This window comes from Epinephelus moara, chromosome 2 (genome assembly GCF_006386435.1).
Source record: "Epinephelus moara isolate mb chromosome 2, YSFRI_EMoa_1.0, whole genome shotgun sequence".
NCBI lineage: Eukaryota > Metazoa > Chordata > Actinopteri > Perciformes > Serranidae > Epinephelus > Epinephelus moara.
In genome coordinates, this window is record NC_065507.1 from 41,410,803 (window position 1) to 41,428,967 (window position 18,165).

At 42.3% G+C, this 18,165-nt stretch overlaps 1 protein-coding gene across 8 annotated transcripts in view; it reads right to left on the minus strand.

The window, feature by feature from the left end:
- Positions 1 to 18,165, minus strand: part of fat3a (FAT atypical cadherin 3a) — a 383,130-nt gene that overhangs the window by 5,434 nt on the left and 359,531 nt on the right. For 5 of the 8 annotated variants that reach the window (XM_050055175.1, XM_050055166.1, XM_050055157.1 and 2 more), the window contains 6 exons: positions 17,273 to 17,519; positions 11,814 to 11,967; positions 7,185 to 7,894; positions 5,690 to 5,803; positions 3,657 to 3,716; positions 3,183 to 3,218 (listed from right to left, as the gene is read on the minus strand). In XM_050055175.1, coding sequence (XP_049911132.1) covers positions 3,183 to 3,218; positions 3,657 to 3,716; positions 5,690 to 5,803; positions 7,185 to 7,894; positions 11,814 to 11,967; positions 17,273 to 17,519 — 1,321 coding nt within the window. The remainder of the gene's footprint in view (positions 1 to 3,182; positions 3,219 to 3,656; positions 3,717 to 5,689; positions 5,804 to 7,184; positions 7,895 to 11,813; positions 11,968 to 17,272; positions 17,520 to 18,165) is intronic. The other 3 variants (XM_050055199.1, XM_050055191.1, XM_050055149.1) reach the window with 2 other exon arrangements.

Genomic DNA, 18,165 nt, shown 5'->3' on the forward strand with positions numbered 1-18,165 from the left:
TGAGAGAGCGCAGGTGCCGTGCCCGAGCGTGCACCAGCGCGAGCCTTGCCTGAACCTCTTCTGTGAAGCCTTCTTCCGTACCTCCGGGCTCCGTACACCCGGGAGAGTTGAGCCTGATAGGAGGGGCCAAATTTGAATGTGTGTTTACAAACAGCAACTGGAAAATCCTCCAGACCCTACCTTTAAATTGCAAAACTGATGTGTTCAGGCTGTTCTCACAAATTTTTCGTATGTTTTCCTACGGAAAGCAATTCACCCAAATTTGTACATATTGTACATATTTTTAAATGCTGCGATCACATGACCAATGCGCTAGCAGTAGTAAACAAGGAAGCAGTCCCGGGTGCTTGTGAGGAGGCAGGTTGGCGTGGTGCATGGGTCACAAAAAAACAGACCTTTGTCTGGGACTTTCTGTCGGAATCATGTGTTCGGATCCATATGAACTTTGAGTGAATTTCCTTCGGGATCAATAAAGTATCTATCTATCTATCTATCTATCTATCTATCTATCTATCTGAACCTTGAGTCATTTTCACCACCTCAACATGTTTCTTTTCCTAAACCTAACCACAGTTACTTTTATTGCCTAAACCTAGCCATCATAACTTTAAGTTAATTACGTAACTGTATGTTGAGGATGTAACTTGATTGGTGGGGGAGGATCTGTGGGATATCTTACCAACTGTGGTGCATGCATTTTTTGTAGGATATCATATGAACCACTCTATGAGAATACACTGATGTGTTCCATTACTTGTTACAACAAAGTACTCTGAGTACCCGAAACACATCACCCCCCAACACTGGTGGTGTCTGAATCTAGCACCAAGAAGCCACCTTAAATGACGCTTTTACTTTCATCTTTTTATCATAACATGTGTAAGAGATTCTAACAGCCTACCATCAGTTGGTGCTCAACATGTCCAGATTACTAACAACAGTTAATGGTATATGCTTGTCTTACATTACTTACATCAAATTGTTAATGCATTGAACAGAGCACTTACTGGTGACAGATGACCACCAAAATGTAAAAAATTGGTATGAAAATATGAAGTGTTACCTGATGTACTGACTTTACAAGTTGATAATGACTGACCTAATGCAGCATAAAGACTGGCAAGAAATTTGTTTTGGAATCTTACAGTCTTAAAATACAATGGCTGTCTCAATTCAAGCTAAACAAGGCTACATTTCTTGACCACATCTGGCAGAGCATTTGGAAAGGGAGCAGTGACGGACTCAGGATGTTTGAAGAGCAGGGGCAAAAAGGAAAAAAGGGCACCTACTGCATGACATGGGGACAAGAGGGCAGTCAAAAGGGCACATCCACTTGTTTTCATCCAACAGGGCACATCGTCTTGTTTTGATCACTCAAGAGGGCAGCCAAAAGGGAACATCCGCTCATTTTCATCATTCAACAGGGCAGCTGATAGGGCACTTTAGCACTGCGTTTTCAACCGAGACGGCACCAGGGGGGGCGACGCCCCTGAGCCCCCCCCTGAGTCCATCAGTGAAAGGGAGAGACTTGTTGCCCATTAGAAAGTTGGCGGGGATGGGCATTTGAAATGGGACCCAGCTGGACTATGCTAAGGAATCATTGTGGAATCATTGAGCACCGGAGCCAACAACCTACTGACATAGCATAAATGATAACTGTCATCATAAAGGTTTTTCTGACCAAAAGGACAATCAACCAAAAACTGACTGATTAATTCAACTGAAGGCAAAGTTAATTTCAGAGGTGAGTGAAGTTGAAACAAAAGCAATGAGAAATCAAACAAAAAGACATCCATGCATCAAAGCAGAACACAAACCATGGGAAGACTGAGGCTGTGAAAACTTCATCACGCAACAACTGGTACAGTACCATCACTGGGCTGGAGATAAAAATCCAAACAAAGTGACATGGTGGGATGTAGTAAGGTGAGAATGGCAGGCAAAAAGCTGCACGAAAGAGGGGGTGGGGGTGGTGTGTGTCTTTAAGGGGGGGGGGGTATAATGACAGCCCTGGGCTGCTAAGTCAGCACAGCACAATGAGTGGCAAACAAGCTGTGGAAGGGGTGGGAAATCACACTACATCACGCACACACACACAAACCACTGACTCTTCAAGGGGATGAGCAGAGGAATTTATCAGTGACAAAGTATGGAAATACTTAAGTACAGTTGGGTATACATAGAGGTAGAGAGATACAGGGGGTAGACAAAATAACTGCTGTCAGGATACACTAGCTTAGAGATGATAAGTTCTCGCAGACTCTATCAGGAGTCAATGACTGACAATGGGCCTGACAGATGGCTGGCAAAAGAACCATCATGACCATCAGGTGGTAGATAGTGTTTGATGTTACTGGTGTTGGGGGCCAGGTGAAGTAGGACACCCTAGCTACAGTTAATTTGATACAGTGGAAACTGCTTACAGTGATCATGTCTGTCGGTCAAATTGATTACTATATCCAGATGATTATTATTACCATTGTTTTTTCTTTTCTTCTTGTGCAAATTACCATGTCATTTACATTTACATATTTATTCCAGAGATGTAAAGTAATGAAATGGACAGCCTTGCTATTTATTTTAATTTACTAGCATTCTGTCCAGTTGTTGCTGCTACAAGACACATTTGTCCTATTGGCCCTTACAGCAAATCTTAAGTTTTCAAGATTCCCTGTCAGGGACATAAATGTAAGTCAAGCGAAGCTTTGGCTTGATCCTGACATTAGAGGACAGGTCAGTGAGTCATTAGCAAATGTTATGGAACTTTGGTCAAGATATCTTGTTCCGGACCAAATAGTTGATAGATCGACCTACCAGCATCTTCATCATTGGGCTTTGGTGTTAGCAGGGCAAAAATGCTGTTACATTATTCAATATACCAAGGACATCAGTCTTAAAAAGAATCTGCTGAACAGCAACACAGACACAAACTGTGTCGACAACAAACAGGGGGGTGATAAACATGAGTAATGTTGTTAACTGACATACAGCCTAATATGACCCACTTTTCAGTCTTTACAATGTAGATTGTGTTATTGCACTCTAATTTTCATTGAGTAATTGTTATTTTGTCTACTCACTGCAGATAGATAGATAGATAGATAGATAGATAGATAGATAGAATGGTGAATGGATGGATGGATAGGTAGGGGTGGGGTAAAGGAAAGGGGTCTGGTAGTCACCTCTGTTGTAGGTTTGACCTTGGTCCATAACTGACACTGTCAGATGGAAGAACAACATAACACAGATGCCTTTAGCACTGGATCATAAGTGTGTCTACTGTTCAAAGTGTAATCTTATAGGACAGAAGATTTGTTGAGGTTGGAGAATTAATGTAGGTCTCTAAAGTGTTTTCTGAGTTTTACAAATGTAAAATTCTTGAGATTGTTCAACACAGCAGCACTGATTAACAGGGACCTTAGAAGTTAAGTGTGCTCTCTGGAAAAAAGGGGAAATATACATAATCTGTAAAGATGATGGGAGCTAATTCAGTGCCCACGAGGGGTTATGTTACTGGAAGGTACAGTATGTAACACACAGTAAGTGTATGGGCTTGGGTATTAACTGGAGACACCTCTTTCAGAATCCTGCAATGACCAGACTAAGATCAGAGAAGAGTGAGAGGAGAGAGACACAAAGGGGATGAGACATGGTACCTTCACTTTCGATTGTGTCGACTGCATCATTGACCAGTCGAATGACGGTCACTATGGAGGCTTGTGGAGGGAAAAAAGGAGGAGATAAAGTTTGAAAGACAGTCATCCAAGGTGAAAAATGCTCGTTATGGTGTTAGACAGGGGTATCCCCTCACACTTATGGCATTGCTTATGGCTGCCCACCACTGCCAGTCCTGTCTGCAGAGAGGGCTACCTTGTCTGCCTCTGGCACAATCAAGACTTCTTGCTGAATTTCATGTTTGGGGGACATTTGCATACAATACTGTTCATATATATGGAGATATTTTGGGTAAAAAAATAAATCAGCAAAGAAAATTGCCAAACAAAGCAATATCAAAGCAAAAAACACTACACTACTGCGTTTTTCATTTTAGCACAGACACTTTCACATCTAGTGACACCAGTCAGACTTTAAGCAGACGAATGACAATGGTGACAGTATTAACATAGCTAAGGCAAAACTTACATATTTAATTAAGTGATGACTAGGGGCAAAAAAAAAGCTGACATCTTTGAATTATGATCATTCTGAAAGGTAAAACAATGACTCTCATGGATTTTAAATAAAATCTAGTGAGAACAGGACGATGTAATGAAAATGAAACACAAAACGAAACACACAGCTCCAGCACAAATGCCAAGACCACCAATACTACACTGTGAAGCAATCAAAACCTCTTAGCCTCTTCAAGGATGCTGTTGTGAGATCATTATAATATACAGTTGTGAGAAAACACTTGTGAATACTTGGGAATGCATTCCTGCATTATTCCACAAACTTAAATTTCAGCACCGTTCCAGAAGTAGTACTAAATCCAGCTTCCAGGTACTCTTAGGGGAAAGTAATGCAATAGTTGGTATGAAACATAGCAAACACCACAGAATGAATAAGACAGGACATTGTTAGATAGGCACTGTATCTAAGTGTGTTTCAATATACAGGCAATATTGTGAGTCAGAATACCCGATAAATATTCTCTATTCTATCAATCTCCCTATGGACGGGGCTCTTCTATTAGTGTAATGCTACTGATGTTTAAACGTCACTACGTGTAAATGTAAAAGAAAATCTACATTAGAGACTCTTTTTCCACAGTTTTCTGTTTTTCTGTCGTACACTAAGCAGAGAATAGACCTGATGACCATGGCACACCTTATGGGTTTTTAAAGATTCATGTTATGAGAAGCTTCAAGTGACGGGTTGTTAAGTTCCTATCATGGAAAATAACTTTTATTGTACTCTCTCTGTTCTTTGCTTCCATGCTTTCTATCCCTCCCCTCTTTTCTCTCTTACTGTCCTGCACATATCCAGTTACCCATGAGGCCCTGTATAACTACTGCTGAATCCACTTTTACGTCTGGAACCTCCTGTCTACAACAGGCTTGAGACGTGCCCTTGTTGAGTTACTCTCTTATCCTGAATCCTCATAAGGAATCTGATCTCATTTGTTTCGGCAGTGGAAACCTCTTGCGACCGCATGCCTTTGCTGATGTCGACCCCAGCAGGATTCCAACCCTGGACCTTCCGCATGGAAGACGAGTGCTCTAACCATTACACTAAGGCCATTAGAGAAACTGCACTTTTTGGCACTTCCATGTTGGCTTCATTTTTCAGACCCTGAGGTTGCCAGTTACTAAACACATGAAAAATACAGCTATTTGAGAGTCACTGTTTTATTCAGATCTCCTCTATGTAGTTTTCTGACAGGGATTAACTAATGCAGCATTTTAGAAACAATTATTGCAGCACTCTAAGTTAGTCCAAATAGTTCTCTCACAATTTTCTCACAAATGTATCACAGAAAGTCTGAGGGATGGTACAGGTTTTGCATGGATATTGATGAGTAAAACTTTCAAACAGAAGAAAGACACACTCAGTGTAACCAAATAATAAGCGAGCAAACAAAGCCTTTAAAATATAATCATATTTAAATGAACTGAAATGCTAAGGAACTGAGGTACCCTGAGAATCCTGAACCATTCTTGCTGTGGGTGCAAGAGGTGTGTCTTACCATTATCATCGCAGGAGTCAGACTGGAAGGAGCTCAGTGATTGGACCTCTGAGTTACTGCCTTTGTTGCTTCCTGAGAAACACGTTACTTCTTCTGCCATGTCAACCATCTTACCTGCAGGGAGAGGTTCAAGGGGTCAGGAGGGCCAAAACAAACACAAAAGTAGAAAAACTGCATTTTGAAGAGCTGAAAGGATGTGTACAAAATCAAAACTATATTTTTGCATGCTCCTTATTCTATACCAGGGTGTTCTCATAAAGTGTTCGTTTTATTATGAAAAGTCATGGGCCAGTAATTCATGCATAACCCACATATTTTGGAAGTTTACAATCATATGACCGATATGCTGGTGGGATTAAACAAGAAACCAGTCCTGAGCGTTCTTGTAAGGAGGCAGGTTGAGGTGGTGGATGGGTCACAAAAACCACAGACTTTCCCCTGGGATTTTCTCTTGACGAAAACTAACTTCCATAACTTTTCATTAATTATGTGGCTGTTTCCATACTGTCATGTGATGTGCGTTCCTGCTGTTGAAAGTAAGTTAAGAAAAGGACTATATCTGGAGCATACAGAGGACAGAACGTTTGACGTAACAGGTTGAGGGAGCCTGTCAATCTATTATTATCTGACCAACTGAAGAGCAATACCTCCTCAAACATTATAAAAACGAGTCTGAGAACTGTTGTTTTCCCACATATAACAGTGGTAATAACTCTGCATTGTAAATGCATTAACTCCAGTTAGTCTAAGGTGAGGAAAAAAACTAAAGAGTGTAAAGGTAGTAGTAGTTTGTGCTTTTACATGCAAAAATGAGCAAAACATGATGATGAACAATATTGTATAAATGGTAAATGGACTGCAGTTGTATAGCACCTTTCTAGTCTTCAGTCCACTCAAGGTGCTTTTACACTACTGAGTCACATTCACCCACTCACACACACATTCACAAGTCAGTTGCTGAGCCTACCATACTAGATGCCACCTGCCTAATCAGTAACCATTCACACACTTTCACACACCGATGGAGCAGCCATTGGGAGACATTTGGTGATCAGTATCTTGCCCAAGGATACTTAAAGAAGAAAAGCTATATTTTTATTCCGCATTTTTTAAAAAAATTACTTGTCTACATAAAAATGTAATCAATCAGATCTTTGAAGTAAGGATCTACTTTGGAGCTACCAAAATACCAAAACAAAGCCTAGTCTGCTGCTAACATTCCTCTCTGGAGGACACAAAAAACTGTAACTTATGTTCCGACTACTACAGTAATATGATGCCAATTTAAATCACAAACTACATATAAAAAAACAACAACAGTTTTTTGATTTGTAGAATACATGTGTTTGCAGTTCAATATTGGCCCAAACGTACCTCATTGGCAGAACCTCCGAGATACTCACACAAACACACTCTACATAATACCACTTTGCTATCTCTAATTTATTCTAACTGCATACTCTCACTGTAGCAGGAAGTAAAACAACACACTCACCCTCATCACTGTCCCATGGGCTCTTGCGTATGGAGTCACAGTCTGAGCGACAGGGGGACACTGGCGGAAGATTGGGGGCCACGCTGCACACCACCACTCCCCTTCTGGTGGTGCCTGAGAGGATCCTCGGTGACTCCGGGTGGAAGGTGCTCATCTCTGTATGCTCCACGCCACGTCCATCCACCATCTTCTCCAGCGTGGACCGCGGATCTCCTTGGAAACAGGGCGTGTATGCCATGGGCCTCACAGGTACCTGTGGAGGTCCCATCATCCCACCCCCTCCCACCACAGCACCCAGCCCTGGCTCTGAGTACAGGTTGAGAGGGTCGCCTGGTGTGCAGTGTAGGGTCTTAAACTGAACGCCATTGGCCTTATTGAGGAGTGCTGCAGTGGCTGGGTCCTGGACCAGAGACAGGTTGTTTCTCGAGTAGTTCTTCTGGAAAACCTTCTTGCGGAAAGCAATGAAGAGGATGATGAGGGTAATGATGACAAAAAGCACCACTGCGATTCCGATCAATTCCTCTTTACCGACCACAGTGTGACCTGCCCGCATGTCCGGGACAACAACGGGCCGCAGGCCGCAGCGCTCACCCACAAAGCCTGCTGTGCAGTTACAGTAGAAGGAGCCGTAAGTGTTGACGCAAACCCCGCCATTTTCACACTCACCCTCTGGATTACTGCGGTCACATTCATTCACATCTTCCTCACAGCTGTAGGATGGAGGAAAGAGGAGAAAAGACTGGTGTAAGATGATAAAGTATGAATAGTCCTGACTGCTCAATTACCTGCTCCCAGGTGATTGCTTTTCCAAAGCCAGAAAGGGAGAATAAGATGAACTGCACTGTGGACAGATTGCAGAAAAAGTTGTCCCTGTGAAGGCTCACAACACAATCCCTTTGTCTTTAATATGGTTAAGATGCAATGTGTGAGATATCAACACAATTTGCGGTGGTATTTAATGTTGAACAAATTCAGAGAGACGGTAAGTTTAGAACTTGATTTTGGAGAGGACACCTCGTGCTTATCAGTTCAGTTCTTAGCCTGTTTAATGTCATTTACACATCAGCAGTGTTGAACAAGTTACTCTCAAAATCTAATATGTTACCTATTACTAGTTACCTTTGTCTAAATGTAATAAGTTACTTTACAATATTATTCTCTGTGTAGAGTAATTAGTTACTTATTCACTACTTTTGCGTTACTTTAACCAAAAGAAGCTCAGAAGAACGAATGTTCATTTTAAATGGATGAGGGTCATGTTGTTTCACAGCAAGCTCCAGTTTATTACAGTTCATTTCAAATCCAGAGCTGCACAGGTCTGACCCATTCACACACTGACATACAGTGGTTACCAGTTTGTATTAAAGTCCCCTGCTTATATTAGTAATAGCGTGATGATATAGAACAATTAAACAGTCTAGATCTTTTTAAATAAATGAATAGCCTTGGACACAGGGAGGGTCTAGATCAAAGTCTGTTAATTATGAGATATGGATTAATATTTGCGGGCCTATGATATGAAACACAATAAACAAATATTGAGGTTAGCACAACAAACATAATAACTTGCGAGTCAGTCACAATAGCAAGCGCAAATTAATACACAGGAGCTGGAGGACCCACCTGCCGGTGAGCCAGTCAGCTACAACAGCACCGGAGAGAGAGTTACGCAGAAGAACGGGATTGTGTGTGTGCATTGCTCTGCAGTTGTACGTAGGGATGCACAATTATATCGGCACATAATCGGTATCGGCCAATATTGGCTTTAAAATGATCTATCAGAATCGGCAGACATGCTTTTTGTTATTTTGCACACTAAAACTGTTGGGTGCAGTGAGTGTGTGAAGCTTCTCTGCTTATCAAAAATGTCCACTGTAGAACTCTGATCACAGAGGTCAGAGAGTTGACCAACAACTCAACACTATTATAACTGAATTGGGAATTTTAAAGTGTTGGTCAAAGTGAGGATTTTGCTGTCAACACATCGTCAGACTGTTGGCTGTGTAGATGCAGACTGCTGCAGAGAAGAGCTACAAAATGTGACTACATTTGAAACAGTAGGTGGAGGACCAGCGACGTGATGCATTTTGTTGTGTGGAAATTTTTCAGATCTGATTCTCCCTGACCTCAAGCTCTCAAAATGGAAAAAAAGGAGGATTGTGATTCACTTATAAAACTTCAAATCCGAATCATAAAAAATCATGCTTTGATGAAACAAGTTACAGTATTCAGCTAGTGTATAATGGTGGTCAGTATACAGTGTGTGTGTGTGTGTGTGTGTGTGTGTATGCCTGTCTGTCTGTGTGTCTGTGTACAATTAAATTAATCACAGTGTGTCAGTGGCCACATTGCCTTTAATTGGCAGCAAGGGAATTCCAATGGCATGAAGGAAATGTGACAGGCTGAATCCAAATCTCCACCCTCTGGACTTGCAGACTGAGCCCTGACGGACTTCAGGCGTACGAATGTGACGTCTTCACCGTCATCACGTAAAGTCTGCAACAGTGGGAGTCTGCAGCATTATAAAAAGAGCTAATAGACAGGCATGGAGTCTGTTTCACTTGTGTCCATGGGAACATTTGAGAGACTATCATGAATATGGTGATCACTGCAGCACTCGCCTACGTGATCAGGTTGCACAGCTTTTATAGGCTAGGCTGCAATATTAAAATGCATATTGATTACCTCTATACCCTATACTTCTACATATTTCTGTATCATGATGTTGTTGAATTTTATATCTGGCCTATATTATTCAAGTAACGTTTTACTATTACAATTTATAATAAGTTTATGGGGTTTTTTGTGTGTGTGTGTGTGTGTGTGTGTTTTCTGTCAGCAATTTGAAAAAATTAAAACGTCACATCCATATTGCAATGATTTGTGGGTAATTAAACTAGTGAAGTCTGCTGAAGTCTGAAACCCAAGCGGACTCTCTGGAAGTCCACAGAAAGTCCGTTTGAGGACCCTTGAGGACTGAATGAATTGTGGATTTGGGCAGCCCTAAGCACTCCCGGACTTCCCGTGAACGCGCCCGCAAAGTCTGTGAGTCTGCAAGTGCGGACATTTGGATTCAGCCATACAAGATAGGATAGTGAGAAAGCAGAGGGGAATATGTTGAACTTAATTTAATAGTGCCTCCTTGTGGCCAGACCCCATTCTCTAGACTACATTACTCAAAGGTGAAACTGCACGGATTATTTCCCTCAGTGTCACCATTTTATGAGGAATGTGAGACTTGTGAGGCCGCCCTTGGTCACAGCTTTATACAGTGTCCTAAAACTGAAAATTACTAGATCAATATTTTTAGTACTACCTCCAAAATTCTTGCATGCCAAGTAAAGCAAGACCCTCTAACTATGATTTATGATTAACATTGCTGGGAGTATGAGTAGTTTCTCATCATCTCATAAACATTTTCTTCATTTCTGTCTCATGTGTGCTAAGAAATGTATATTAATGCTTTGGAAGGGGAATGACATACCTAACATTAAAATGTGGCGAGCTGACCTTGCTGGAGATAAAGAGGATTGGATACTTTAGGAAACCAATATGTTTTCTCACTGGGAGGTTGGCTCATGACAAGGTTAAATAGTGAAGACTTTGATCTTTTAAAATATATTTTCCAGCCTAATTAAAGAGTAAGGTTTTTGTCCCAATTCTAAAGAATGAGTGATATATACACAAATATATATATATGTATATATATATATATATACATATATGTATGTATATGTATATATATATTTATATGTATATATGTATAGGGCCAGGAGAATCATTAAGGATAATGATTCTTTTCCTTCTTTTCCTGCCGAGGTCAGGAGGGCTGTACCGTATATACAAGGTACAGTCCTCCTGACGGGGGCGGCACGGTGGTGTGGTGGTTAGCACTGTCGCCTCACAGCAAGAGGGTTGCCGGTTGCCGGTTGCCGGTTGCCGGTTCCCAGGTGTGGGAGCTCTTCTGTGCGGAGTCTGCATGTTCTCCCCGTGTCAGTGTGGGTTCTCTCCGGGCACTCCGGCTTCCTCCCCCGTGTCAGTGTGGGTTCTCTCCGGGCACTCCGGCTTCCTCCCAAAGTCCAAAGACATGCAGATTGGGGACTAGGTTAATTAATAACTCTAAATTGTCCATAGGTGTGAATGTGAGTGTGAATGGTTGTTTGTCTCTATGTGTCAGCCCTGCGATAGTCTGGCGACCTGTCCAGGGTGTACCCTGCCTCTCACCCAATGTCAGCTGGGATAGGCTCCAGCCCCCCGCGACCCTCAAGAGGATGAAGCGGTTAGAAGATGAATGAATGAATGAATGAGTCCTCCTGACCACTGGAGGACTGTAATGTACAGAGAAGCTTACAAAGAGGTTTTTTTTTTTTTAAACATCTTTTTCAAGAATCAGTGTGTCCCTATTATAGTCTGTCAGCAGTTTTAAAGGGATTAGTTGTTCTGTAGAAAGTAGCTCTTGACTCTGGAAAAACACAGAGCTTCTGATGTTTTTTTTAATCTATCAGTCTGAATTCCATTCATCTCTGTTGTAACTTTGAGGTGCATACCAAAATTGATTTACCAGACAGTGGGTGAATGGACCCTTTCAGGGCTTACAGTTCAGATTTGTGTGTTCAGACTGGAACTCACGTCAGACCCTTGAATCCTCTCCTGCAGCTGCAGAGGAAGGCGTTGCCGATGGGCTTACATGTGCCACCATTCTGACACGGGTTGGGAACACACGCTGTTATTTCCATCTCACAGCGACCTCCGGTGTACTGGGGGTTACAGCTGCATGAGTACCCTAGGAGACAGACGGTAAGGGGGGGGGGGGAGAGAGACACACTTCATTAGAATTCAGAGCAGTCAGTGTAGTGTTTACAGCACTGCCTGGCCAAACACACACAGACCTCTGGGAAATCACATGAGTACACCCACACAGCATAATGAAGATACACACACACACACACACACACACACACACACACGTATGCTCAAAAAGAGAATGGCTCTGACACACAGCAATAAATCACAAATACACACGAGAAAACTCTGGGGAATTAGCATTTTCTATTGTGTGAACACAATAAATCAGAGATACACACACTAACCTTTCCACGGTGCTGTGTAAATGACAACAGTGGGCTGCAACAATTCCCAGGATGCTTTGCTCATTACAGTGTAAATGAGGAACATGTGGCATGTGGGAGGTCTTACAGCAGTGTTCAGTGACTCCTGCTGGTGCTGTAGCCTTGCAAAAAAAACCCACACCACTTCTGTGTGCTGACACCGTAGCTGCTACACTCACTTTACTAACACTTTGGCCTCTAGTTTCGCAGACCAGGCGAGGCGGGGGCGCAGCGCACCTGCGCTTCGCCAACTGGGTGTGGCCAGGCGGATTTTGCAAGTTTGGCACACCGTGTACGCTGGCGCAGCTACTCCTCTTTCCCACCTCCGTCCCTCCTACCTGCGCAAGTCGGAAAGAGGGAGGAGAGAAGGCGTGGAGTGGGTTTTACACACATCACACCAATCAAATGAGCCCCTCTCCTCGCCCTTAAATGCGCCGCGCGAAAGCGTAATCAGAGTTTACTCAATTCGCCATGGCAGAAGAGAGCAGCAGCGTCAGACGGCCAAACTTCTCCCAGGAGGAAACTGATGTTTTGGTCCTGGAGGTCCAAGCTCGCAGCGTCCGAATATACGGAACTGCGAGCAGACCTCCACGGGCTGATGATGCAAAGGTAGCCTGGGAGGAGGTCACCACAATTGTAAATCAATGTTGCGTTTCTCTCGTGCGCGCGCGCTCTCTCTTTCTCTCTCGCAGTCTCACTCTGTTTCTTTTCTTTTGACTTTTCTAAGATGACAGATGCTGAATATATACTCCCTATCTGATGCTGTGGCTGTTTGTGGTTGGCTGAGAGGGATGTGAACTCATTAGTTTGCAGCTGTGTTAATCAAATCAGGTTGGGTTTCCATTACGCGTGCCAAACGTGCCAAACGGTGCCAATCCCCTTTGATCTGACATCAGATGTGACGGGACAGTCGATTTAGAGATACATTTATGTGCTGATTGCAGATAGTTGCATTGAATAGTGTTTTTTGTGGCTATTTATTGCATTGTTAATGTGCCTGATATTCTGGAAACCTGCCTGTGAGGTTTTGGTGACGTTGGCTTACACCGGCTGCACTCTGCCTGCACTGACAGTAGACCTGGTTTCAGCTGGCGAGCTTTTAGCGCACCTTCAGCGAAGCCTTTTGGCACGAAACTGTCACTGCGCCAAGCTGGATCTGTCGACACCTCCCCCTGCTGCGCCGCCACACCCATCTCAGCGCACCTCGGTCTGCCAAACTACCAAACTGAGCGCACCTCGGGTTGCGCTGCTCGAAACTAGCTCTGCGCGGGGTTCGCCACCCTGCGCCACCCTGCGCCGCGCCAGGAAACTAGAGCCCAGTGTGGGGTTTTCAACCATCACAACAGATCAAGACTCCTTCTCGATGACCCGATCTTCTATGGTAGAGGACTGAGTTAGCAACTTGTGATTGTTGGTGACAGATGAGTCTGGATTTGTCAGATCTTGAAACTGGGTTGAAATTAATCTGGAGCTGTCGTCAGAACAGCTGGGCCTCAAAGTCCCCATACCATATTCTTTAATATTTCTTATAGTCAACAAATCCCATAAAAAGACCCAAATTAACAATGAATGTACCTGCTAACAAGCATTTTGTGTGTATAGAAGCTTGATGTATCTTATTCCTTTGTGCCATGGAGCTTCACTATTGTCCAAAAAAACTGTTCAAATCAAGCGGCAACCTCAGCAGCTGAAAAATGAGGCTAATGTGGAAGTGCAAAAAAAAAATGAAGTTCCTGTAATTACCAATTGAAGCTAGCTCCAGAGGCCAGTCAATCCCCACAGACCCCCATGTTAAAATGCCCAACCTCAAATATGATTTCATTTGATTCAGCTATATTGCAGAGCTGCAAGGTCTCTGTTACATGTAACACACGTGCTGCACCTATGGCAACGCCTTCACGTGGTCTGGATTTTCCCACCCATTTCTATTACAAAACGAAAGACGAATGTCCCCAGACTCCAGTTCTGAAGTAAGAGAGGCTGGTCAGGCGAGACTACTGAGGAGCTTGCTTGGGTGAAAGCCGCTTCAGTGAACTCAAGTAAAGCCGAGAAATGGCGCATTTTAGTGTGAGTAACGGTAACGGCGTTATAACGGGGGAGACAGTAACTTTTTTGTTGTTGTACTCGTTACTGTTTACCGTTTATTCGCCATTATTTCCATCACTGCATACACCATCATGCTGCCCAAAATACCCACCAGAGCACCAAATGTGGATTAATCCACTGCTGAAAATAGTCCCCAACAAAATGCACTATTTCCTTTTGTTTGGTTGGTGATTTGTTAAAACCTACAGTGACCAGCTGTTTTCGGAAATTACTGGACCATTTTTCAAAAAATGAGGCAATACATTTGTGAGCCGTTTGGACATTTACGTCTTTAGAAGAAAGCAGTGGATTTTGGACTGAGAGACACAGACAGAGTAGGGAAGACAGAACGTATTGAGAAACATGATGTGGTACAGATGAAATGACTCTAAATGCATCCATTAATTAATTGTCCTGCACCACTTTCAAACAAATATATTTTATTGTTATGGTTGTCAGAAGTGAAGAATATATAGACCAAATTCAATTAAATAAATACATTTAAAAAATATATAAAATCTTAAAAATGAACTAATCCAGCATGTGTTTAGTATGCTTTGAGAAAACAGCGTCTTAAAGTTGAGGGCTCTGTGTACGTAATTCAGAGCACATCTATGACTGAGTCTGTGCTGGGATTGTCTGCACACAGCACACAGCTGTCAACATGAAGGTGGCTGAGCTGGCAACTAGCAGCTAATGGTGGTAAATCAGTACATAGCGCTAAACAATGGCAACAGTGCTCACAGAGCTAATGGTTCTAAGCATAGGGAAACCATAGGGTGGGTGCTCCACTTCCACAATGTGGAACCTTGCTCCACTTCCACTTGCTCCACTTCCACAATGTGGAACCTTCCACTTCCACAATGACGTTATCCTGCCAATGTGGGTCAGTACGGTGTTATCAGCAATAGGCACTGTATGAGCACAGTGCAGAGCGATGGCGATTACCTAGCTAGTGGGACACACACACACACACACACACACACACACACACACACACACACACACACACACAGGAACTAACATGCACTAACAGACTGGCTTACCACATCAAAGAACAGAGATGCTCAGACTACAATACACACAGAGGGAGCATGACTTCATTTTGTACTCAGGACACCATCACCCCACTATATCTTTACATAGTGAATAGTGGTTTGTTGCTATATTAATGCTCTGAATGTTGCATATAGAAGCTTTAAGTTTTGGTAGAGATTTGTCATTTAAACTCTGTCAAAACAAATATAATCCATACTGAGTAGCCAGAAAAACAGAAACACCTTCATGATGCAATGCTATCTAATAGCCCTCTATTCATTCATTTGATCATTTTCGATGACCACATATCCTGTTAGGGGTCGCGGGGGGGGCTGGAGCCTATCCCAGTTTACATTGGGTGAGAGGCAGGGTACCCCTCTGGATAGGTTGCCAGACTATCACAGGGCTGACACGTAGAGACAAACAACCTTTCACGCTCACATTCACACAAATGGTAAATTTAGAGTAACCAGTTAACCTAACCTGCATGTCTTTGGACTGTGGGAGGAAGCCAGAGCACCTAGAGAAATCCCAAGCTGACACAGGGAGAATATGCACACTCCACACAGAAGGGCTCCCCTAACCCGGCAGTTCAAACCAGGAACCCTCTTGCTGTGAGGTGACAATAGTAACCACTGCACCACTGTGCTGCCTCTAATAGTCTAATAAATAGTCATTTTGTGTTTTTAAATATTTAGTCCATCTTATTGACACACTGTGTACAGAGGAGCAAAACTATTAAAACACCTGCAGTTAAAATACAGTCTAAGACAAAACTACCTCTAGGTGCAGCCTCACAAAGAGTTAAATCAACACATCTTGATGCAGAGTGAACATCAAGTTCTTGTATCAGATTTTATTATAATATACAATAGTTTCTATGTTCTGGTGTTCACTCAGTATACATTAATCATAGTATGACAGTACACACAATATAAACTACAGATATATCAAATTATTTAATCACTTAATTAGAATTGTATATGATAAAATTTCATGAACAAAAAGTTCATTATTTATGTCCCAAAGGATTATTTTACTTATTAAATGGAAGATTTTAAAACAAAACAAAACAAAAACCCCAGAAAAATATATATTTATATATGACTGCATATCAGTTCTCCCCTTTTTTAAGCCTTCAAGAGTTTAATCGGTGATTTAATGTGAGGCTTGGCAGGTTTAATTTCATAATTCAGATATGTTTTAGATAAGAGGGGCACCTCATCTTTAGATTAAAGTAGCTGTATGAGACATTCAGAGCACATCTAAGATCCAGAGTCTGGGGCCAGGCTAGCAGCAACATTGCTAACAGAGCTAACATTGTTACCTGTGGGGAACAAGAGGGTGGGTGCTACGCTTCTGAATCGATGCCGTCCCATTGTGGCAACTGCAGTATGAGTGCAGTATGAGCGCAGTGCAGCGCGGCAGTGATGAGCTAGCCAGTGGGACACATTCACAGAGACTCAAATATACTATGTGTGGCCGAACCGGCTTACCACAACAAACCGCAGAGAAACTCAGATTACAATACACACACAGGGAGAACCTTTAACTAATGCTCAGCTGCAGTAAAAAGCTGCTGTCTCCTGACTGGACGACTTGTCAGCCAATCCTATGAGCACTGATTATGCTTTTATCTCTCAACTCCTCTTCCCTTTGTTTCTAACTAAGAATATGTACACCAAGTTTTGGGTAAATAATAATTAATACTTTCAATATTTTCAAACTATTCAACAAAATTTTTAAAGTAAAGAAAACATTTAAAAAACACTTCTAATACAGTTAACACATTAGTAATTAATCACTTTCTCAAAACCTTGAGTGTTAAGGAGCTGTACTGTATTTTCTGTTACTCACCACCAGAGGGAAGACTGGTGCAGGTGGCTCCATTGCGGCAGGGCTGCTGCAGGCAGGCGTCAGGATAAAGGATGCAGCCCAGCTTCAGCTCTGTCAGTCCCACCACCTCTGCATAGCGAGAGCGTTTGTTCTGCAGCGGCAGCTCGTTGTTGTTCAGCATGACTGAGTCCAGGCAGCCCTGGAAACCCTCAAGCACCTGCGGGTCCTTCTGGGAGTCCATGAGGCTGCGAGAGTTTGGTTGCTGCACCTGAAGAGAGGAGAGGCACAAATTCATGCATAGATTTATATAGATACACTAAAGATGTGATGACTAGTCAAAATGTACTCACACTGTTTTTCACAAGAGCAGAAGAAATGAACCAAGCACACACACACACACACACACACACACACACACACACACACACACACACACACACACACACAAGGCCAATTGAAAAAATGGATGCTACCCACTCTTAGTATGTAGTGGAGTGTAACTCTGTTTGTAGATGCCATCACAGGTGAATGATACACCCTTCATTAAGGCGTAGGGTACAAATACAGCAGCAAGCTTTGTAACAGACTTCCTTTTCTGTGGCTGATAGAGGAACTTTTTTTAACCATGGAGAAAATTAAAGCTTAATCCCATTTTATGTTCTTTATGTATATTTGCTATATGTGTATAGCACTTAATTTGATCTGTTTGTTCTGCTATTTACCTTATTGACCTGCATTTTTGTTTATAATGCTTTTGTAATTAGAATAAATAGTAAATAAATAAATAAATAAATAGGACAAAAAATGTACTCTTAAGATTCTTTAGTAGCATTCCTTCTTTTTCCGGTAATATCTTCAATTTTTATTTTTATTTTTTTTACTGTGATGAATTTAAGTTACTTGTTCTTTTGCAA